The sequence below is a fragment of the Schistocerca gregaria genome, chromosome 7 (genome assembly GCF_023897955.1).
Source record: "Schistocerca gregaria isolate iqSchGreg1 chromosome 7, iqSchGreg1.2, whole genome shotgun sequence".
Taxonomy (NCBI): domain Eukaryota; kingdom Metazoa; phylum Arthropoda; class Insecta; order Orthoptera; family Acrididae; genus Schistocerca; species Schistocerca gregaria.
Genome location: NC_064926.1, coordinates 534,621,643 through 534,646,535, shown reverse-complemented (window position 1 = coordinate 534,646,535; position 24,893 = coordinate 534,621,643). Strand labels below are relative to the sequence as shown.

At 37.7% G+C, this 24,893-nt stretch overlaps 1 protein-coding gene across 5 annotated transcripts in view; it reads right to left on the bottom strand.

The window, feature by feature from the left end:
* LOC126282028 (myotubularin-related protein 6) overlaps positions 1–24,893 on the bottom strand; it is a 428,326-nt gene that overhangs the window by 38,920 nt on the left and 364,513 nt on the right. For all 5 annotated transcript variants that reach the window (XM_049981431.1, XM_049981432.1, XM_049981433.1 and 2 more), the window contains one exon: positions 11,379–11,634. In XM_049981431.1, coding sequence (XP_049837388.1) covers positions 11,379–11,634 — 256 coding nt within the window. The remainder of the gene's footprint in view (positions 1–11,378; positions 11,635–24,893) is intronic.

Here is a 24,893-nt window from a genome sequence, read left to right as displayed (position 1 = left end):
GTAGTCATACTATTGTAGCAGAGCTGGTACACAACATAGCTGTTTTCACTGGTGGAGTAGTAAGTGCAGGGTGGTTGGACAGGTCAGGTCTTGCACTTAGGTCTCCCATAGGTATATGATCCTGTGGAAAGTGTCTGGGATTGGGGGTGGGATAGGTATGGACTAGGAAGTAGTGGAGGCTGGGTGGGGAACGGAACACCATTTTAGGAGGGTGGGAAGGATCTTGGGTAGGATGCCCCATTTCACAGCATGATACATAATCAGAGCTGGTACTGTGTGACTAAGGGGGCACTCTTTTGTAGCTGGCTCTTGGGGGTGGTGGTAAGATTGAGGGCATGTGGGGAAACTGCACGGGGAATCTGCTTGCAAACTACATACGAGGAGTGATGCCTGTCTTTGAAGATCTTGGTAAGACCTTCAGCATACTGGGAAAGGGAGCTGAGTTCTTGTCACTGTAGATACGTCCCAGGTAGCAAGGTTGTATGGGAGTGACTTTTTGGTGTGGAAGGAGTGGCAGCTGTTAAAATGTAGGTACTGTTGGTGACTAGTGAGTTTAATATGAACAGAGGTGTGGATGGAGCCATCAGAGATGAGAAGAGCAACATCTAGGAAGTTGACATGTTGGATTGAGAAGGACCAAGTGAAGTGGATTTGTGAGAAGCTGTTGAGGTTCTGAAAGAATGACGATAAGGTGTCCTGGACTTGAGATATTATCAATGAACTTGAACCAGATCAGGAGATTGGGGTTCTGAGAGATTAGGAAGGTTTCCTCTAGATGACCCATAAACAGGCTGGCATATGAAGGGGCCATGAGGGTGCCATGCAGGTGCTCAGGGCTGTGAAGCAGATTCGTTTGTGTCTCTTTGCATCAAAGGAGAAGTAGTCATGTATTAGGACAAAGTTGGCTAGGTGAATGAGAAATGAGATATTAGGTTTGGAGTCTTTGACAATGGGAGAGGTGGCGTTCAACTGTTACCAGACCATGGGCCTCGGGATGTTGGTTTATACATAAGTGGTGTCATCAGTGGCCAGCAGGGAACCAGGAGGTAAAGGGGTAGGGGGTGGGGGGTGGGGGGGGGGGGGGGGGGAAGGATATGGAGGACAGTCGATGAAAGAAATGGTTGGTATCTTTGACGAGGGAGGCTAGATTAAGGGGAAACTGTTTCGAAGCGTTGGTCGATGAAGGCCGAAATCCTTTCTGTGAGGGCACAATTACCAGCTACAATGGGATGTTCTGACTTGTTGGGTTTGTGAATTTTTGGGGAGCATGTAGAAGGTCTTGTATGGGTTTTCAAAGGGGTGGAGAGGCAAATAGATTCAGGGGAGAGGTTCTGGGAAGGGCCTATCCCTTTAAGCAGGGATTGGACATTATGTTGGACTTCTGGGATGAGATAACTCTGGATGAATTTATAGGCCTTTTACTCCCTACACCCCACCTCCTGCTGCTGCACCTAGCAGTCTCTAGTGCCCGTGTGCTCTGCCAGAGAGCACTTTTCTCTTCCTTCACCCATACCCTGCTACCCCACCCTCTTCCCCACCCCACTCCAGATTGCTATTCATGCGACAATCTCAGTCTGGTCAAAGCAGGCAGTGGTGACAGCCGAGTGTGCATGACGTGCTTGCTTTTGTGAATGTAAGTACGCTTTCTTTGCTGAGGAAGACCTTGGCCAATAGCTGCATGTGTAACAGTCTTTTTGTTGTGCCTGTCTGCAACTCACAGGTCATCTTTATGGCAAGTAACGACAATCCATTCCTTGCATTTTTGTTATTCCACCCTAGAGTTTCAAATGCTTGTTAATGCACCCTACACCCATTTGAACTCACTTGCTGTACTGAGGCCATCGCCTCCCTCTACAATTTTTATCCTACTCACTTCCTTCCAGTGGCAAATTAGCTATTTCTTGATGTTTCAGCGTGTGTCCTATTCAAACAATCCCTTCTTCTAGTCAAGTTGCACCATGAATTACTTCCCTCTATGATTCAATTAAGTACCACCTCACTAGTTACCAGATCTATTCAACTAATCTTCAGCATTCTTTTGCATCACCACTTTTCAAAAGTTTCTATTCTTTTCTTGCCTGCTCTGTTTACTGTCAACATATCACTCTGGCTATGTTGTTGATATATACTTTCGGGAAAGACTTCCTAACAAAATTATATTACATGTAATACAAATGTTCTAAATTCTATTCTGCTGGAGAGACAAAATCAAACAATGGAAAGTGCAGGCTGGAATATCAACAAAATTACGAAAAAGCTAGATTGCTACTCACCAGAAAGACTACACATTGAGTTGCAGACAGGCACAACAATAAGAGTGTTATACATTGAGCTTTCAGCCAAAGAAGACTTCAGAAAGGAAACCACACACACACACAACTGCTATCAGTAGCTGCTCCGGCCAGAATGCAACTGTGTCGTATTGCAGAGCAGCAGTCAGGAGTGGGCAATGGAAATGGTAGCAGGGTACAGGTGGAGGGAGAGAAACCAGTACAGTCTGGCAGAGCATGCAGGATATAAATGACGGCAGGATAAGGCTACCAGACACGACATTGGGAGGCTTTTTGGAAAGAGAGAGGCCGGTGAAGTGGAAACTGTTGGGTGGAGGGTGTGGGAACATTAAGTTACCATATACTGAGGCCAGTATGAATTCAGAAGTTTGGAACATGTTGCAAGGGTAACTCCCATCTCCACAGTCGAGGAAAGACTGAAGCTTGTCGTAGGAGGGACGATTCTGATGGCTCGGGCTGTGAAGCTGCCACTGACACCCAGTGTTTTATGTTCAGCTGCATAATGCACCACAGGGTGGTCCACACTGCTATTGGCCACACTTTGGTAGAGGCCATCCATCCTGCTAGATAGCTGGTTGGTAGTCATAGCAATATTAAAAGCTGTTTGATGATCGCAGCAGAGCTGGTATATGACATGGCTTATTCCACAAGTGGTCTGAACTCTGATGGGGTAGGATAAACCTGTGACAGGACTGGAATAGGAGTACTGGGTGTGTGTGTGTGGCAAGTTTTCCAGCTGGGTCTTCCACAGGGATATGATCCCAGTGGCAAGGGACTGTGACTGGGAGTGGCACAGAGATCAACTAGGAAGTTGTGAAGGGTGGATGGGTGACAGAACAGCACCTTAGAAAGGATGGAATGGATCTTTGATTATCTGTCATCATGAGTGACATCCGACCAAAGTCCTGATGAAGGATGTGGTTCAGTTGTTCCATTCCGGGATAGTACTGGGTGACAAAGAGGCTGCTCCTTTGTAGCTGGTTCTTGGTAGCAGTGGGAGGACTGGAGCTGTGTGGGGATCTATAACCAGAAATCTGTTTGGGGGCTACGTCTGGGGAAAAGTGCCTGCCTGTTGAAGGCTTTTGTGAGACCTCCAGCATACTGCAAAAGGGAGTTCTTGTCACTGCAGATATTCTGTCCCCAGGTGGCCAGGCTAAATGGGAAAGATTTTTTGGTGGGGAAGGGATGATACGTGTCAATATGCAGATACTGTTGATGGTTGGTAGTTTTAATGTGGACAAAGGTGTGGCTGGAGCCATCACGGAGGTGGTGGTCACTGTACAGGACCGTGGCATGCCAGGTCAAGGAAGACGAGGTGAAGTGGATGGGAGACAAGGTGCTTGATTGTGAAGAATGAGAATATGTTGCACTGACCTGAGTCCACATAATGATGATATCATCAAAGAACCTGAACCACACCAGGGGTTTGAGATGTTACGGAGGCTAGGGAGGTTTCCTCTAGATGGCCCATAAACAGGTTGTGACATGACAGAGTTGGATTGTTGCTGAAGCATCAAGAGATAGCAAGCTTGTGTTTGTGTGCTCCAATCTAAATTATGAAGAAGGCTTTGGCTGAAAGCTTAATGTGTAACAGCCCTTCCACTGTGTGTGTGTGCGCAACTCAATGTGTCACCTTCATGATGAGTAGCAATCTGTCTTTCATAATACTGTGATATCCCAACCTGGACTTTACATTGCCTGATTTTGTCTAACAGTTTTCTTCCATCCCACAACCCAGTGTTATTTTCCTTTTACCATTCTCTAAAGCATTACTCTACTTCATGTCTGTTCTTTCTCGTTTCCTGTGTTTTTTCATCTCCTTCCAAACCACACATGCTCTGACATCCGAACCATACAGTACCAACAGTCTCAACCATACACAACATACGGCTATTTGACTGCATCGACTGCTGGTGCAACATCTCATACTACAAATCCTTCCCATTGATAATTAAAATTATTCCTGTTGATCATATTTTCTACCTCATTCTCATGTATTCTTTGCATGTTATTTTCCACACCAACCCGTGCCACACAAATTTGTGCATCATGACCTAACCAATCTCACCCCACCCCTTTCACCCTTATCTCTCAAGGTGCACACGCTTCTGTACATCAGCTACTCCATTCTTTTTCCTCATATTTTTGTACATTTTTTATGTATGTGTTTGTGCTTGTGCACATTGTTATGTATTTGTGGTATTTTTACATATCTGTACTTATTTCCATGCATCTCTTTTTGTTATTCAGCTCCCTTCATCTGCCCATTTTCTACAGCATTTCCAGTTATCCCTTTCCCTAGCTAAAACCCATCCTGACATTTTCCTTAAACACTGCCTAAACCACACAATCCCCCACAAACTAACCCTCAAAATTCCTATCTCTGGATCCCACCCCAACTTTTACAATGACCTTCACCTTATCAGATTCTGCAAGTCTGTACCTCACAAATCTGGTACTGCAAAAATGCATCTCCACAGCACAAGCATTCCAGAATCACTTCTGCTTCCTTGACAGAATACTGCTACTGTGCACTCTCTACTATGTAGATCACATCTCTCATATTGGATCCATTACACTATAGCACCTAGAACAGCATTCCAGACACCACCTCCCCCTATCCTACCCAAAGTATTCCTCATCCATCCCTGTACCACCTAAACCCTGCCTGACTGACCTTCTCAAATTGCCACAACCCCCCTAAACTTTCTATCAACACTCCATTAAACCCAGAGCCAAAACAATTTCAGAATACTGTTGTTAACATTTTCACCAAAATCCTCAGCTCCATAGAAGTTTCAGTCATATCCAAAGATCTCAATTTCAGTCCAATGCCAAAATGTATACATGCTGGACTTGTCGAAGACCTACTCTCCTTCTCCTGATCCTTCAAATAGAAAACCTTCATCAACAATAATTCCTCAAGCCAAGGCCAAACTAATCCTAATACTGAACCCTACCTCCCCAGTTGATATCACCATCCAACCATCATCCACCCCCCTTCCCACCTAATCACCCCCTGGTCACCTTCCAGAAAATCCTTACTTCCAACCTGGCCTCTTCCAGAGGAAGAAATGAAAGCCATACAAAGCCTCAGATCAGATCCTGACCTAATCATCCTGCCTGCAGACAATGACTCCACCACTTTGGTTATGAACCATTCCTCCACCTATAAACTTTGCCAGGGTAAACTCATCCCAGGAGTCCAACATAATCTCCAGTCTCAGTTTAAAGCCTTAGATACTTCCCATAAGTACCCCATCCTTCATCAGAGCTCTGATTATCTATCATCATGCCCTAAAATGAGGGATATTCTATCCAAGATCCTACCCATCCATCCTATTCAATCACTATGCCACTCCCAAGCCCAACCCCATGCCACAGGGATCATATACCTGTGGAAGACCAAGGTGCAAGACTTTTCCAATAAACCAACCTAGCACTTACTATTCTAATTCTATCACAGCCTTATCCCATCCCATCAGAGACTGGGATACCTGTGACTGCAGCCATGTCACACACCAGCTCTGCCACAATCACTGCACAGCTTCTTATATTGGTGTCACTATCAACCAGCTGCCCACCAGGTGAATGGCCACCACCAAACTGTGGCCAAGAGCAAAGTGGACCACCCTGTAGCACAACATGCAGCTGAACATAATGCGCTTGATTTCAATGGCTGCTTCAGACCCAGGTCACTGGGATACTGGGATCCTACCCTCCACCATCAGCATTTCTAAAGCGTGCAAATGGGACTTATCCTTACAACACCGTCTCCATTTCTGAGGTAACCCTGGCCTCAAACTATGGTAACCTACTGCCCCACAGCCTCCACCCAACAGTTTCCATCCATCTGTCCTATCACCTCCTCCCAATTCACAACGCTTCACCTTCACTGTGTGCCACTCCCTGCCAATGCATCTACTAGTCTTTTCTGCTCTTCTCCTTTCCTGTTCTACCCTCCCCTCCTCTCCCACAGCCTCCAGACGCTACACCTGGAAGCCTTGTCCTGCCAGCATCTAGTCACTGCATGTTCTATCAGGCTGCACCAAATCGTTATACAAACTCGAATTTTCTTTTCAAGTAACTTCTCTGCAAGTTCTATGCTGTTATAATAATTATCCATGTAGAGGTGATGCCACTTTCCATAAGAAGAGTCAATAGCTCCATAACTGTTTTTGCTAAAGGCTGCCCAGCGCCGGAATATATCTTGAATGAGGAAATGTATCCAATACTCGAATCACACAGCATATGAATCAGTGTGCCATATTTTGTGATTTTCGACAGATTATAAACTTTAAACTTTAACTGTCCTTGCCACGGTAACATTCCTTCATCAATTCAGATGTCTTGACTTGGATTAAACGTTTCTTTAAACTTTTTGGAGAAATAATCAATTACAAATTGCACTTTGAAAAGCCGGTTGGCATTATCCGGTTTATTATTGTTGTCAGAAAAATGTAAAAATGATAATATTTGTCTGAATTGGTTGCGGGACATCGTTTTGTGAAAAATCAGTATGTGTGTCAACGGATTAGCTGACCAGTACTCATCGATCCTTGGTTTTTTTACAATTCCCATAAGGATAGCAAGCCCAAATCATTTTCTACCTTCAGGTCCCGTAACATCAACAAATTTGGCATTTTTTTATTCAGTTTCCTTCTATTGCAATTTTGACTGTAGCACTTGTTGGTTTCATTGCTAATACATTCAAATAGATTGTTCCCAATATATAATTCTATGATATCCTTGATGCTCTGTGTATCTTTGGGAAATATGTGTGGATCTGAAGATCCTTCAAGTTTATTACTGGTCCTCAGTAAATCATAGTCTGTCTTCTTCGTCTGATTCATCCGAATCAGTTGGCAACCATAGTGTTCGCCGAATTCTTCTTGGACGTATTTCACTATCTTTCGATGATTATGCTTCACTTTCATTTTTTTGATATCCAATGTCTGCTTCCCAATTGGCCAAGTTGTCCGGAATGTCAGACAAGACATTCATGCATTCATCATAAATAATCATATCGTCTCTTTCATCTGCCATGATGAAAGTGCGCAAGTACTTATAAAAACAAAAAAACTTGTTGATGTGTGTAACTTATTGTTACCTAAACAAAACACCAACAGAATGAAAGAGATACTAAAGTGCTGTCACCGGCCACTGAGCGATACTATTTTCACAACACCACTGTGGTGTCGCCAGACTGCAAAGTGTTAATATCTTTGATATTTTCTTAATATCACCCATAATTCCCTCTCCTCATTTGTTCTTATTGGACACAGTGATACTTGGCATAAGAATATTTCCACTGTCACAAAATATCGTAAATTTGAAAACTGAGGTTGCAGACGTATTTCTAGGACAGTTTGTTACAAGTTGTCAAAATGTCAAAATATTCAAATTACACAGCAAAATTTAAATTAAAAGTGTTATCTTATGCCGATACAAATGGAGTAAAAGCTGCAGAAAGACACTTCTCCACTGATCCTAATTCAATATGATACTGGCGGATACAAAAAGATAACTCATGGCTGCAAAGGCAAGCTCCAAATCTTTCTGTGGGCCTGAAACTGGAAATATCCCCAAAACTGATAATTGTGTAATTGCTTATGTCAACGAATTTTGAAATGATGGTTGTACTATCTCTTATGAAATGATTCAGAACAAAGCTCATGAGATAGTTGCCATGCTCAACACTGAGAGAAAGGATTTTAAAGCAAGCATTAGTTGGGTGTTTTGTTTTATTGGATGGAAAAACCTCATTCTACAAAGGAAAACATCTTTGAGCCAGCACTTACCTTGAGGCTACACTGATAAGGTAATTGAATTCCATCATTACGTAAGTGCGACAGAAATATGACTATTTGCTCTCCCATGTCGGTAATGCTGACCGACACCAAAGTGTTCTGATATGTCGCACACCACCACCATTGTTCCAACTGGCTCAAAAAAGTGTCCCAGTGAATATAATTGTAACAGAGAAACTAAGGTGCACAGTGATGTGCATTACAGCAGATGGCAATGAACTTCCATCAAGCGTAATCTTTAAAAGGAATACATTATCAAAGGAGATTGCCCTACATAGAATTCATTTACGAGTTCAGGAAAAGGGCTGGATGACAGCAGGTTTGATGATGAATTCTTGAAGGGATGGAGAAATGATGTATCAGGTAGGTAGCAGTTATATTTACAGTAATTTGTGAAAAAAGTAGTACCTACTAGTATTTCCTGTTTTATACGAGCAGGCAATCATGAAAGAAGGTCGTGTACGTGGAAGAGGCCTGGAGACACTGGAAGGTTTCAGACAGTTTATATAATAGTAAAACGGAGATTTAGAAACCAGGATTTAAATTCTGAGGCATTTCCAGGGGCAGATCTGTAATCTGACCACATTCTATTGGTTATGAACTGTAGATCAAAACTGAAGAAATTGGGAACAGGTGGGAGTTTAAGGAGATGGGATCTGGGTAAACTGAAAGAACCAGAGGTTGTAGAGAGTTTCAGAGAGAGCATTAGGAAATGATTGACAAGAAACATGGAAAGGAATACAGTAGAAGAAGAATGGATAGCTTTAAAAGATGAAATTGTAAAATCAGCAGAGGAGCAAGTAGATAAAAAGATGAGGTCTTGTAGAAATCCTTGGCTAAAAGAAGAGATATTGAACTTAATTGATGAAAGGAGGAAATACAAAAATGCAGTGAATGAAGCAGGCAAAAAGGAATATAAACATCTCAAAAATGAGATCGACAGGAGGTGCAAAATGGCTAAGCAGGGATGGCTAGAGGACAAATGTAAGGACGTAGAGGCTTGTCTCAAATAGGGGTAAGATAGATACTGCCTACAGGAAAATTAAAGAGACCTTTGGAGAAAAGACAGCCACTTGTATTGATATCAAGAACTCTGATGGAAACCAGTTCTAAGCAAAGAAGGGAAAGCAGAAAGGTGGAGGGAGTATATAGAGTGTCTATACGAGAGTGATGTTATGGAAATGGAAGAGGACATACATCAAGATGAAATGGGAGATATGATACTGCATGAAGAATTCGACAGAGCACTGAAAGCCCTAAGTCGAAACAAGGCCTTGGAAAAGCCAGCCCTGACAAAACTCTACCATCTGGTGAGCAAGATGTACGAGACAGTCGAAATACCCCCAGACTTTCAGAAGGATATAATAATTCCAATCCCAAAGAAGCAAGTGTTGACAGGTGTGAAAATTACCAAACTATCAGTTTAATAAGTCATGGCTGCAAAATACTAACACAAATTCTTTACAGACGAATAGGAAAACTGGTAGAAGCCAACCTCGGGGAGGATCACTTTAGATTCAGTAGAAATGTTGGAACGCGTGAGGCAATACTGACCCTTCTAGCATTTGTAACTGAGATAAAGCTTTTGGCAATTTTGTTGGAGTACTCTCTTTCAAATTCTGAAGGTGGCAGGGATCAAATGCAGGACGCGAGAGGCTATTTACAATTTGTACAAAAAACAGATGGCAGTTATACGAGTCGAGGGGCATGAAAGGGAAGCACTGGTTGGGAAGGGAGTGAGACACGATTGTAGCCTATGCCCGATGTTCTTCAATCTGTATATTGAGCAAGCAGTAAAGGAAAAAAAAAATTGAGAAGAATTAAAATCCATGGAGAAGAAATAAAAAACTTTGAGGTTCACCGATGCCATTGTAATTCTGCCAGAGACAGCAAAGGACCTGGAAGAGCAGTTGAACGGAATGGACAGTGTCTTGAAAGGCCATAAGACGAACATCAACAAAAGCAAAACGAGAATAATGGAATATAGTTTAATTAAATCAGGTGATTCTGAGGGAATTACATTAGAAAATGAGACACTTACAGTAGTAGATGAGTTTTATTATTTGGAAAGCAAAATAACTGATGATGGTTGAAGTAGAAAGGATATAAAAGGTAGACTGGCAATGGCAAGAAAAGCGTTTTTGAAGAGGAGAAATTTTTTTAACATCGAGTGTAGATTTAATTGTCATGAAATCTTTGCTGAAAGTGTAGCCATATATGGAAGTGAAACATGGACGATAACTAGTTTACACAAGAAGAGAATAGAAGCTTTAGAAATGTGATGCTACAGAAGAATGGTGAAGATTAGATGGCTATATCACATATCTAATGAGGAGGTACTGAATATAATTGGGGAGAAGATAAATTTGTGGAATAACTTGACTCTAAGGCATCAAGGGTTCACCAATTTAGTCTTGGAGGGCAGAGTAGAGGGTAGAAATTGTAGAGGGAGACCGAGAGATGAATACACTAAGCAGATTCAGAAGAATGTAGGGTGCAATAGTTACTTGGAGATGACGCAGCTAGTGCAGGATACAGTTGCATGGGGAGCTGCATCAAACCAGTCTCTGGACTGAAGATCACAACAACAATGAGCAGTCAACACATGTTAACGTAATTCCTGTACAGGGAAAGACATTTCAAATGAAATGTCGCAGTCTGGTATTGGAGGATAAATATTATACTGCAATAACTGTGTTATTAAGAATAACGATTCAATGTACCTCCAGACATGCAAGAATGTGCTGTAGAAGCCCAGTGTGTCACCAGTGTTTGATGCATAGTTCTTGTACAGTGCATATTGTTTGTCGTATGTAACCCCCTCGTGTTGGTGTTGGCGATGACAATGTTAGTGGAAGTTTATGTAACAAAATGAAGTAATAACAGAGACAAAATATGTGGCTCTTTTGTTTCAACACCAAAGGGAGGAAATTAAGTTCTCCAATATATATTTACTACAGTAACATGTGAAAGTGGAGCTGGTGACACCACATGACACTTAAAGAAATTTCATGCTTTTACAAAGGGCACCAAGTTTTCTTGGTCTTTCAAGCATCAGATCCTGTGTTTCATCTGTATAGCATTAAAAAGCTACAGTTTTGCACTCTACCTCCAATTTATTTTTAACTGTAGTTTTTCACTATATACCTGCCCCCATCCCTCTCTGTAACAGAACATTAAGTAGCTCCCTCTGACTTCTGTGCTGAGAGAGGCTCTTTGCAACAAACATTTTAGGATGGTATTACATTATACAGGATTTAGTTTTCAAACTAAATACCTTGTTAAGCTGTTTTATGTGATCCTCAAGAGAAGCACTATGATCACAAGTGGCCAACAACAAATCACCCAATGGTTCACGTGGGTGGACACCACTTTCAAAGCGACAGTACATTCCTCTCCAAAACCGTATATTTTGTGGTGCCAAATTTGGAGAAAGCATATCAGACGTCCCTTCTGAACAGTAGAGTGGATTAATGTACTCGTTCATATGATTTGCCATATAGCCCCAAAGAGAATATGTTCTCTCACTCAGCCTGAAACATGAAAAGGTTATAAGCATACAAAAAGTAGTACATACAGGTCCAATTTTAGTACTTTAATAATACAAAATTTCAGTAGAGTTTAGGGGAAGTGACAATTTTCATAATTGTTTGAAAATAAGTATAATAAATGATGACAAATGGAAAGCTATTAAACTGGCAGTGAAATAATGCTTTAGATCAAGAGGGTAATTTTTAATGTAGTCTCTTTTAGGTCCACACAACTCATTCAGCACTTTTTCAGTCAGCAGATTCCATTCCTGCAGTACCTTTAAGGAAGGTCTGCATAGTAACCATTTATAACTTGTATAATCATGACACTAGACTCTACCAGTTTCCAGCAACAAACTTCCTTTAGTGAAGCAATTTGTGGAAGTCAGAGGCTATCAAAACTCATGAATAGAATAGATGTTTCAACATCACATAGTTCAAATCTGTCAGTTTTCATTATCAATCATGACGAGAAAGAGGTTTTTCTTTTTTTCTTCCCCAGTTCATGTTTTTATTCACTTATTTTCATCCAGCTGATCCGTAAGATTACATAGTACTCACCAGTTATTACTCTTTCTGTTTGCAAGTTAACAGTTATAAAATTTTCCTTTAGTACCCCAGAGCTCACTGGCTTCATATCTTAACATAATACAGACTTATGATTTCTCAGGTTTTCTCAGTGTGATTAATTAACAGAGTGCTTTTGAGTGTTCATCTGAGTTGAATTGTTACGCTTTCCGGGTATACAATTATTCTGAAATGTTACTGGGTATTCAGCTGGTTGGCATAGTGCCAATTGTGTGACATTTCAGCAAATTTCGTGATATTTCAGCAAATTTCGTGATATTTCAGCAAATTTCGTGATATTTCAGCAAATTTCGTGATATTTCAGCAAATTTCGTGATATTTCAGCAAATTTCGTGATATTTCAGCAAATTTCGTGATATTTCAGCAAATTTCGTGATATTTCAGCAAATTTCGTGATATTTCAGCAAATTTCGTGATATTTCAGCAAATTTCGTGATATTTCAGCAAATTTCGTGATATTTCAGCAAATTTCGTGATATTTCAGCAAATTTCGTGATATTTCAGCAAATTTCGTGATATTTCAGCAAATTGATTTGTTTCCATCTTCAGTTTGCCAAAATATCACACCATATGTATGACACTAACCTGGCTGAACACTCGGAAAAAAATCAGGAGTTGTTGATTCCATTTTTCTGCACCATATTTCACGGGGCAACCTTGCATTTTCTTCAGGTACTGTTGAGTTGGGTCATTATGCATATTCACTGCCTAAACTTCAACCTGCTAGAATTATTGGGTTATGTGTCACTATTTATCACTAAGGTCAAGTCTGTTTTTTTCAGATCTGATGGACGAGATGGCTGGGGATATCTTGATAAACTGAGTGTGGGTCCCAAGCCATGCTTAAATTTAGAACTCTGTTCAATCTATTAAACATTTTTGACATCTTTACTGTGATAAGACTCCTTAATTACACTGGTGCATAAATTTTCTGTTTGCACCATGATATTGATCTCATCGCATTTCATTTCGTAACTGTACTTCAGGCAGTGCAATCAACAGTTTGCTTGAACACTCTAAAGTACATCATTGATACAAACACTGCTGTAAAAATTTATTTTTGCATTTACTTTTGGTGGACATTCATCTAGTGTTACTTTTATCTTACAAACAGTAATCCCAGAGTTAATTTCTCATGTAAAACACAATATACCTTTTTTTCCTGTTATGCATATTGTGTTGGCTGTTTGATGTATGGAATGTCTCAAAAAGTATGCTACAACTTCCATGTGTTACAGCATCCAAACTAATTAAGATATTTACACCATCTTTGAATTATGTGACAGAGAAGCAAAGTTTTCTATGTGTGTGCTCCAAATTCTTGTGAGTGAAGCATACCAACAGTAATTCGAGAAACAGCTCAGTGTGTGGCATGGTTTATTCAGACCAAATCAGAGATGGAGGTTCAAAGAAACTTGCAAATATGGTTGTCTGACCGTACACTGATGGACTTCTTTCCATGAGGTGTGCCGAAGATAGGGGCCAGTAAATGCCTGTCAACTACACTGTTTCTGCCATTGCTACAGCTGATGTGGATATGTAGCACCTATCATACATAGAGATTCAATAGAGACTGGACGTTGCATGTGTCACTAAATGTTGTAATGGATCTGGGAGATGTGTTATTTTCTACCGGATTTGTAGATACCAAATTTAATGAGGGAGGTTTTAAATGTTTTCTTATGTGTTTGTCAGAATATTTTTTGTGAATTGTAATTTGCCTTATTTATGCTAATTTGCTTATATGTTTGAGAGTGACAGCATATTGATTAATCTTAGTAGATGTGGTGAAGAATATCAAATAGACTGGTTACAAGTGGAAGCTTGTGTGTTGTGCGAAATGTCTTTGATGCTGAAGTCGTCTTTGACCGTAGTCAATCGGCAGTGAACTCTTGGTGTGTGTGACAGTGGAACAATGTGCAGGTCACCGTTATAATAATTTGCAAGTGAACAGGAAAAATGAATTATGTTGCTACTTTTTTATATAAACATCAAGAAGGAACCACATTTGAAGAAATGGTATTTGAAGCACCAAAAATGAGGCAAACGCATTGAACCATGTCATTTCTGCAGCCGATGAAACAGCATTGTGGAATCATACTTTCACTAGTCAACTGAGGCCAACACAGAAAAGTCAAATATCACCTTATAAACATTTTACGGAAAAGTGAGTACTGTCAAGAAATATGCTAAATTCGAGTATATAAAAAATAGTGAGCATATTTCAACTGGGGACTGTAGCCAGGATATTGTGTTCACATGATCTTCAACAGTGCTAAAAAGAAGAAAATTTGTGTTTTTTAATACCAGTTTTTCAGAATGTGTGTTACAGTATGTGTGTTCATCATGAAGTAAAAGTTTTGGAGAAGAAATGTTTCGGCAAAAAATATAATTTGTGACAAAAGAAGGAATTTCAAGAATTCTGGTCAACAATCACATGGATGGAAAACATGGTTTTGTAACAGTAGAAGAGAGTTCCGGATAACTCAGAAAACCCTCGTATTTTGTTAAAACAATATTTTTATCTTGTTTTCTATTGTTGTGTTTAATTTTTTTTTCTTCACAATGACTTATGAGATTTTCGAGAGTATTGTGCCTAAAGTAGAAAATAGTAATTTAATAGACTTCGAAAATCAGGACAGGTCAAATGAAACAGAAAGAACCGATCAATTTGATTTTAAAAGTTTTCTTGTAAATTTCACGAAAGAAATTAAACAATCAGTTGACGACAGTAAGACATACTGGGATGAAAAAATTGATAACATTTTGTTGCAAGTCCAAGCAGTCAATACCCAAGTGGGTGATCTATCGAACAGGGTTGGGAGTGTTGAGAAAAAAATTGAATCTGTGAAAGCAAAAGTAAAAGAAATTGATGCTAAGTTGAACGATGAAATTAATACTGTAAAAAAATGAGTTACTGGCAGATAGGGAAAGAAATTTAATTGATTTTAATGAGATAAAAAAGGGAATTTAAAAATTTGGATGAGAACACAAGTTTTAATAAAAAATGTAGAACAAAAAACTGACAATCATTTGGTTACTCTAGAAAAAAAGTAGAATGCAATGATTTAGAAAACAAAAAGCTGTCAAAGAACTTAGCAAAAAAATTGAAAGTTTCGATATTGAATTTCAAAGCAAAAATCACAATGTCAACATATGCAATCTTGTATCTAATATTCCAGTGAAGCACTTTTCTGTAGATGGACCCTTACATCCCGTTGATTTTATACAGTATTGTAAGGATTGTTTTTTCACCTCACTCACCAGATGATATGAAAATTAAATTTATGAAAAAATTCTTGGGCACAGAAGATTGTAACCGAGAGGATGGCCTTTTCAGAATCTGAATAAAAATTTCTCGAAATTTTTTGGGATGATCTTAAACAAACGAGAATCAAAAGTGAATTTTTGAATGGGAGAAACTATAGAGAATCAGATGGGAGCATGAAACAATTTTGCAAAAGTGAACTTCAAAAACCTATTCATTTAACAAAACCCTTGGGTGACTTGATCAAAATTGATACCTTAAAGAGAAGATTGCCATCAGCAATGCAGTCAAGTTTAAATCATTGTCCTGATAGGAATGTTTAGCAGTTTCTCTATTATATTGAAAAGTCGGATAGAGTAACAACAAGACCACACGGTGGGTTTACTCAGAAAGGTAGTGGTCAAAATTGGGGAACTGATAACTTTCAAAAAAGGGAACAAAACAATTATCACAGTGTCAGTCAAAATTCAGGGGGATATAACAATAATTTTCAAAAGAACCATAATTTTCATCCAAAACAAGAACATCATTTTTGCAGAAATAATCAACAAAATAGAGAACACTCTAGGGACCAAAATCACAGATATTTTGCTAGAAATCAGTACAACAGGAACTGCCAACAACCAGGTAATGTTTGGCATAGGAATGGGAACATAAATGTTGATCAGAGACATTGGCAGAACCACAATCAGCTGTTTAAACAGGAACCAGTTGTTATTCAGGAAATAAAAAATGAGTAGACGCCCCCTTGAAGGTGAGCATGACGAAAGGACCAATGGATGTGACTATCATAAACCCAAACATGACAGATCCAAACCTAAGCTATCACATGAAGTCATTAGTTGTTACTTACTGAAGAAATTTCAGGAGGAAAATAATCATGATATTGATAAAGATAAAATTTTCAGTACACAAGAACATATGGTAGATAAAAGTAATTGTGATTCATTTAATTTAACAGTTTTACATTTGGGTAGAAAAGAACAACACTTTGTCAGATGATGTAATTTGTAGTCAGATTTGTAGTATTTCAGAGACGTGTGTGAATGAAAGAGAGAGTGCATGCTGTGAGAATGAATGTATTGGTTAAAGGGATCTGGTAACTTTAGAAAGGGGAAATAATATTTTGGGGGATAATTTGAATGTGTATGACCTGAATATGTGTAATGATAATGATGTTGATGATAATGTCGATGTAAAGTTGATAATGATGGTAATGGTATTGATGATGATGTTGAGGAAAGGTGTTTCATTAGTTTAAATAGGGAGTTGGGTATACACATGGTTGAAAATTGATTAAATGGCGAGAATATTATAGAAATTCCCAGGGATGTTACCAGGATGAATAAGGCTCCCAAGCAGGGTGTATGTAAAAGTGTGAATTTTGATGCTGTTGGTAAAGAATCTAACTACACAAATAATGATGACAAATGTGTAACTTCTAGCCTAAGTGAAACATTTACAGATACTAATGACACACACGCATTTCTTATGAATCTATGGCTGAACAGTGAAAATATTTCTTTTGATAAAAACTTTAGAAAGATGCTTATTAATGTACGTGAAACTATATGTCCTGAGTGGTGGAAAAAGATGAGATATTTTATTTTTGAAAAGCTGAGGGATAAGTACTTCAATAGTATACTATGTGATTTGGATAAAAATTCTTGGCTATTTGAGATAATAGAGGATACTATTAACAATTTTGTATCTTGTGCAAATTTTATAGCTGTGACAAATAATACATATAATGGTATACCATATGATTCTGATAAGTATAGGTTTGGGGAAATTGAAAGTGATTTATTTCATGAGGATGCAGGTTCTGAGAAAAGTGATCAATTTTGCAGTCCTTATATAAAAGTTCAAATTGGGTCATGGATTGGTAAATGTTTAATTGGTACAGGAAGTGAGATCTCGGTAATATCTGAAAGGTTAAGCAAGAAATTAAAAGTGGGGAAAGATTATGTTGAAATGTCAGTTGTTGGGGTAAAGATAAAAGGTGCTACTGGGAAGAGCAGTAAATTGGTAAAAAGCCAGGCTTTAGTGACATTTTTAATTGAAGGCAAGTTGTTCACACATGGATGTTTTGTAATTCACGAATTTAATGAGGCTTTTCTTTTGGGTATGAATTGGATAGTAAAAGTAAATACAGCATTTGATTGGGGTGGAAGAAAACTTTTGATAGAAACCAGTGAAAATTTGTGAAGACACTCGGAAATCAGAGTAATGGAAATTTTGACAGAATCAATTTACTAAAAGAAAATAGATTGGAGAACATTGAAAGTCATATATTTGATACTGATCAAGTTGAATTTGGGAATTTAGTAAATTTGAGAATTTCAGAAACACAAAATTTATCTGGGGAGCAAAAACAACAGTTAGAAAAACTGCTGTGGGAATACAGTGATGTTTTCAGTGACGTACCTGGTAGTGTAAAGGGTTATCAATGTGAGCTTCAGGTAAAACCTCATGAACCATTTTTCATAAAACCATATGGTATTGCAATATCAAAAAGACCTGCTGTTGAGAAAGAGCTGAAAAAGATGGAAGGATGTAATATAATAGAAAGGAGTATCAGTGCATATAATAATCCTTTAGTAGTTATTTCAAAAAAAGATGGTGGAGTAAGTTTGGTTTTGGACTCTAGACACTTAAACAGAATTTGTTCAGAGAGACAGACCATCCTAAAAATATTGATGAGTTACTCTATAAATTACAGATATAAAATGTATGTCGAATTTGGATGTAACTTCGGGTTTTCATCAGGTACCACTTTCAGTTAATTCTATAAAATATACTGCTTTCTTGTACAATGGTAAGAGTTACCAATATTGTGTTGTGCCATCTGGGTTAAATTCTTCTGTTTCCGAATTTATAAGAGCTTTGGATCATGTACTGGGGCAAGAACTTGCATCTAAACTGATAATTTATGTAGATGACATTTTGGTTATAGGGCAAAATTGGGAGGAACATTTTTTGATTTTAAAGTCAGTTTGTGAAAAACTTACAAAAGGAGGGATGACATTGAAATTAGAGAAACATAAATTTGCAATTTCTGAATTAAAATTTTTGGGACGTGGTGTCACAGACAAGGGAATTTTGGCAGTTCCAGAAAAAATTAAAGCAATTTCAGAAATTCCTATTCCTAAGACTAAAAAACATAAGTGATCAGAGTCTGAATGCACCATGTTTAAGTCAGTTACTTAAGAAAACACTGTTTGGGTTTGGGATAAAAGTTGTCAGGAATAGTTTGACAAAATTAAGCAAAAGTTGAGGAAGTAACATTTATTACACAGACTCTATTTTAATTTACCATTTTGTTTGAACACTGATAGAAGTAATTATGGGCTTGGAGCAGAGTTATTTCAAGAAAGATTAGAGAATCGAGTTGTACAATAGCAATTGCAAGCAGAATGTTGTTCAAGCATAAGAAAAATTATACAGTCAGAGGGAAGGAACTTTTGGCAATTCATTGGGCTTTTACAAAATTTAGAATTTGCGTTATTGGACATAAAACCATAGTATTTTCGGATCACAAAGCTTTGAGTTACTTACAAGAGTGCAAATTATACGACAGTAGTTTGACCAGATGGGAAATATTTCTGCAACAGTTTGGCTTTGAAATCAACCACATAAAAGGTTCTGAGAATATAGTAGCTGATTCACTTTCAAGGTTACCAATTGGGGTAGAAAAGGAGATTTTTGAACAAGAGGAGGAAAAGCAATTTAAAATTAGATACTTGAAAGAGGTGGAAAATGAGAAAACAATTAGAGCTATGTGTAACAAAATTAGGAAAAATCAAAATTTAGATCAAAGTTGGAAATTAATCAAAGATTGTTTAGGCAAGAAGGGGTATGAGAAACTTGATAAATTTTACAACTTACATAAGGGGATTTTATTTCAAAGAACAGATGTAGATTCTGATAATTGGAAACTGTGTTGGCCAGAGACAGATGCTGAAAAGCTTATCATTTACATACATGAAAATTTTGGTCATTGTGGGACACAGAAGTGCATTCAAAAGATACAAGAAAACATTTATTTTTACAATATTGGGAAGAAGGTAAGAAAAGAATTGGCAACCTGTGACAAATGTCAGAGTGTTACAGTGAGCAATCAAAGACATGGTGGAGAGATGCAAAACATTATTCCGGAAAAACCTTTAGATCTTATCGCTGTGGACTTATATGGAACGTTACCAAAGAGTAAAGGAGGTCACTCTTACATATTTGTTGTGGTAGATGTATTTTCAAAATTAATTAAACTATATCCAGTGGATAAAAGCTACTAGCCATGAAACTGTAATAAAAATTGAAAGAGGTTATTTCGCACAGGTGGGTAAACCAAAAGCTATATTATCAGATAATGGTTCACAGTTCACCTTTAAAATTTGGAATCAGTTTATTGAAAGATCAAAATTGAAGCATATACTTATATCTGTTTACTGTCCATCCACCAATCCTGCAGTAAGATATAGGAGGGAAATTGGGAGACTTTGCAGAACCTATTGTAGCCATAAACATCCAACCTGGTTTGAGCACATTTGAAATTTTGAAGATATTATGAATAGCCTACAACATAGTTCCACAGGATTTTCATCGTATGACATTATGTTTAATATCAGACCTGTAAATCCTATATCAGAACTTATTGAATTTCCTAAATGTACACCTTTAAGTATGCAAGAGAGAGAAGATACTGTCAGGAAAACTATGAGGAAACAAGGGGAAAAGAGGAATAAAAGACATGACAACAACAGGGTAAAATTAACCACTTTCGAAATTGGGGATCTTGTTCTTGTAAAATCTCATGAAAAATCAAAAATGTTAACTTCAGAAATTAAAAAATTCTTTGATATCTATACTGGGCCTTTTGCAGTCATAGAATATCCACACCTTAATGCCTATCATTTGGTACACCCTAAGTCAAAGAAATTATTTGGTCTCAGGAATGCTGTCTCTTTGAAACTGTATAAACAGATATCATAATTTCTAAATTTAAATAACCTATTTTCATTTAAAACAATAAGTCCTCCACTGGAACATGCTTGCTAGAACAAAACTACCTGTACAACCAAGTATGTCTATTTGCATGTATAAATTAATAATTTGAAGTCACATGTTAATTGAAACTGATGAAAAAAACACTGTTGTAACAAAGAATGAGAGAAAGATTTATTACTACTTTTTTTTTACAAAAAAAAAGTCTCCATAGTGAGCATTTATGAATTTGTTCTAATTTTTGGAAGCTAAGTCTTCCCTGTGGGTGAAGGCATGCATGTGAGGATATGCATGCAAAGATATAAGTTTCAAACCAATTTTAGATAAAGCCTCATGATATATGAGCAATTTATTATTCTTTATACTGATGTTGTGGGGAGCAAAAGTTCTCTTCACAAGAATGTGACTTGTGGCAAATACTGTAATAGAGGCGCAAGTGTACATAAATAATTGTAAAAAAAATTTAGATAATAGTGATGTATCTATAGCTGTAAAAAAAGAGAGAGAGAGAGAGAGAGAGAGAGAGAGAGAGAGAGAGAGAGAGAGAGAGAGAGAGAGAGAGAGAGAGAGAGAGAGAACCACCACATATATATAAAAAAGCAAAAAATTCAAAAAGAAAAAATATATATAAAAACATTACATATGTCCAGTATCATTTTTTATTGTACAAAATGAAATTAACGTTAATATAGGGGGAAAAATTTTAGTATGAGAACCAGTTGGTACAAATTGTGACCAAAGAAGTGGTTGAAGATATATTATTCTAGCAAATGAGTTTTACCTTACTGTTATTTTCAATCTGAATGCTGTATTTTAAAAAATTTGTCATGTATATTTGTCATGTTAAATAATTTCTTTACTTGAATTTTTCGTGTATGAGATTGATGGGGAAGCATCATCGCAAAAACAGCCAGTAACAAGTCCACAGATTCAAAAAGTCCAAATTTAGAAGAGGTTATCAGACTTCATCATTTACATGCTAATTTTGTAATACAGATCCATTACTGAGTGTGGTCGGGACTTTGTTGTATTTGTTCATAACAACAAAAGCCCTGGGGAGCAGTTGTAATAGATCTGGGAGATGTGTTATTTTCTACTTGATTTGTCAATAGCAAATCTAATGAGGGAGGTTGTAAATGTTTTCTTATATTTTTGTCAGAATATTTTTTGTGAATTGTAATTTGTCTTGGTGGAACAATGTGCATGTCGCCGTTATAATAATTTGCAAGTGAACAGGAAAAATGAATTATGTTACAACTTTTTTATATAACCATCAAGAAGGAACCACATTCGAAGAAATGGTATTTGAAGCACCAAAAATGAGGCAAGCGCATTGAACCAGGTCATTTCTGCAGCTGACAGAACAGCATTGTGGAATCATACTTTCACTAGACGACTGAAGCCAACACAGAAAAGTCAAATATCATCTTATAAACATTTTACGGAAAAGTGAGTATTGTCACAAAATATGCTAAATTCAAGTATATAAAAAATAGTGAGCATATTTCGAGGTGCACATGTGAGAACTGACTGAATGGCATAAAAACTTTATGAGATAGTGTGTCAAGTATGCCCAAACATGATATGAATATCTTCATCAGTTTGGTTGCTGTAACACATTAAAGCTGTGCTGTACCTTCTACAACAGCCTGTACTTTTAATCACTCATCCTCAAAGCAGTGCCAAATCTGCTGCAGTATGAAAGATTTATTCTGGACATGAATAATGTTAAAATGTGGACAAACTTCATAACGGAATAATCTGTCCATAGGCAGTCATAGACACAGAATGTTGATCCATCAGTAATAAATATTTTATTTTCCTTGACAATATGTAGATTCAGATGTAAGTGTTCATAGGCTAAAATGGAATAGGCAAAAGACTGATTGAAACAGACACAAGAGAAAAGGAAGGAATAAAGGAGAGAGGTGTGGATGCTAAGACAACTCAACCAAAATGGGTTATAAGGTGATAATGTAGTTTGGAAGTATCATTTTCACAGGTACTGGTTGATAATCTAAAACAAAGGTAAAACTTTATTTGACAAAACATTTACATGCTGTCCAATCAAGTGAACATTACTGCAGCTACTAAAGTACACACACACACACACACACACACACACACACACACACACACACACACACACACACACACGACTAATTCCAATTGTAGATGCCTGTAGACACAAACAAATATGCTTGACGAACTCACGCAATCTACTAATTAAATGACACCAATGTCTCCCCCCCTTACTCTTGACAAGAGGATTAAAAATAGTAGTATAGATATTGGACGATTCTCTCGTACTATAGAAAGATTTGTTTTAAATATGAACCACATATATTCCACAGAAATCATTAAAGTCATCACACCAATCCGCTCACATTCTGATGAGGTGGTAGTACACTGCAACAAAGCTCTACAGAAAACAGTAAGTGACAACAAATCCCACCACAAGATGATATTACTGGATTGGACTTTAATGTGAAAGCACAACAAAAGTAAAGAATGATTCTTCAGTGGGTAACTCTAGATGCAATACCAAAAATGAAAGGTCATAAATTAGCACAATTTGACAATAATAATGGCAAAATAAATTTACTGCCTTTCATCAAAAAATAAATAATTTGTACAATGTGAGACAGCAGCCCTACACCATTTAAAATTGCACGTTGATCATACATTCTTGACAGCAAGAGTAAAAATTGTTACGAAGAGAGAAAGACGGTTGGTTGATTTGGGGGGCGGGGACCAAACAGCTAGGCTATTGGTTCCATCAGATTAGGGAAGGTTGTTGGTTGTTTTGGGGAAGGAGACCAGACAGCGAGGTCATCGGTCTCATCGGATTAGGGAAGGACAGGGAAGGAAGTTGGCCGTGCCCTTTGAAAGGAAGTATCTTGGCATTTGCCTGGAGTGATTTAGGGAAATCACGGAAAACCTAAATAAGCATGGCCAGACACAGGATTGACCGTCATTAGGGAAGGAAGATGGCTATGTCCTTTCAAAGGAACCACCACAGCATTTTCCTGAAGTGATTTAGGGAAATCACGGAAAACCTAGATGAGGATAGCCGGATGCAGGTTTGAACCATTATCCTCCCAAACAGAAGACCAGTGTGCTAGCCACTGCACCACCTTGCTCGGAACGAAGATGGAAATAAATATTCATCATATAGGAAATCATAAATGTTAATGATGAAAATGCATTTAAAAATAGCGTTTCACACTTTAGGTATGCATCACAGAAAATGAAGCTGCTACGGAAAAAAAAACAACAGATTGGAGGAGTTATTTAACAAATATATTGTTCAGGCAAACAGCACAATATGTTACAAATACAAAGAGAGTAAAAATAAAATAAAATCTGAAAAAGAAACAAAATCATTATTAAAAGATAAAAACAATTGTCAGAACATTATAAACTATGCCAAAATGGAAAAAAGATGTACTCATAAATGTCTTTGAAAGGATAAGATGTATTACAGTGCACATTTGTTAAAAGAACAATTAGAAACAATAAAAGTAAAAAGAAAACAATGAAGACACTTATGTCTGATGGAAACCACTTTTCATCAGTTAAGATGAGTCAAGGCACAGTAATTAACACCAGACAGTAAATTGTACACACATTACAAGAGTTCACCATGTAAGCTATTTTCAGTACACCAGAGTCCTTCACTATCCTGTTCTTCCCACTGTGCCTTCAATTTCTATGTTGACAGTTTCCAACTTAAGACACATGCTAGAGACACATGGTGTAATAAACATCAACAAAATATATTACTCAACTTTTCCAGTCTGTTACAATGAACAGTCATTACCTCTTAGTCTGCGCTCTTATAAAAGTAAGTCTATTAAAATCACAGAAAAGTAAGTTCATGCGAGTCAGTGCGAGTTATTACCTCAGCAGGCTGAAGTTCTTTGCTGAACATGAAGAGGACAAGCTAACATAAGACAATATCAGAAAACATACATGAGCAACATGGGTATGTTTTGCAGAAGATCACAATGCAGGGAAAAGCACATAGGTCTTTACCCAGCTCTGGAAGTAAAACGGCTGATGATGATATAAACATAGCTCAAAATTATCTTCTGAATATTTTAAAAAACCCTTCATCAGAAGCAAGAAAAGACAGAAAGAAAAGGGAAAAAAAGGAAGCAAACTGCAAGAGTTGAAAGGAAAAGATTCAAAGCTAACAAACTGAGTTACAATAGAAATTTAATTTCCAATGCAATACTCGCAATTAGCCATCAGTAACAATACATCAATATGAGTAAAACTAAAGAATGATGGTGGATAAAAAATATGGAATAATAAAAAGCACAAAATATATGAGTGTATGATGACGAAAAGGTAGCACTGAACACCTAACACAAGCCAACTTGAACTCAGAGGACAT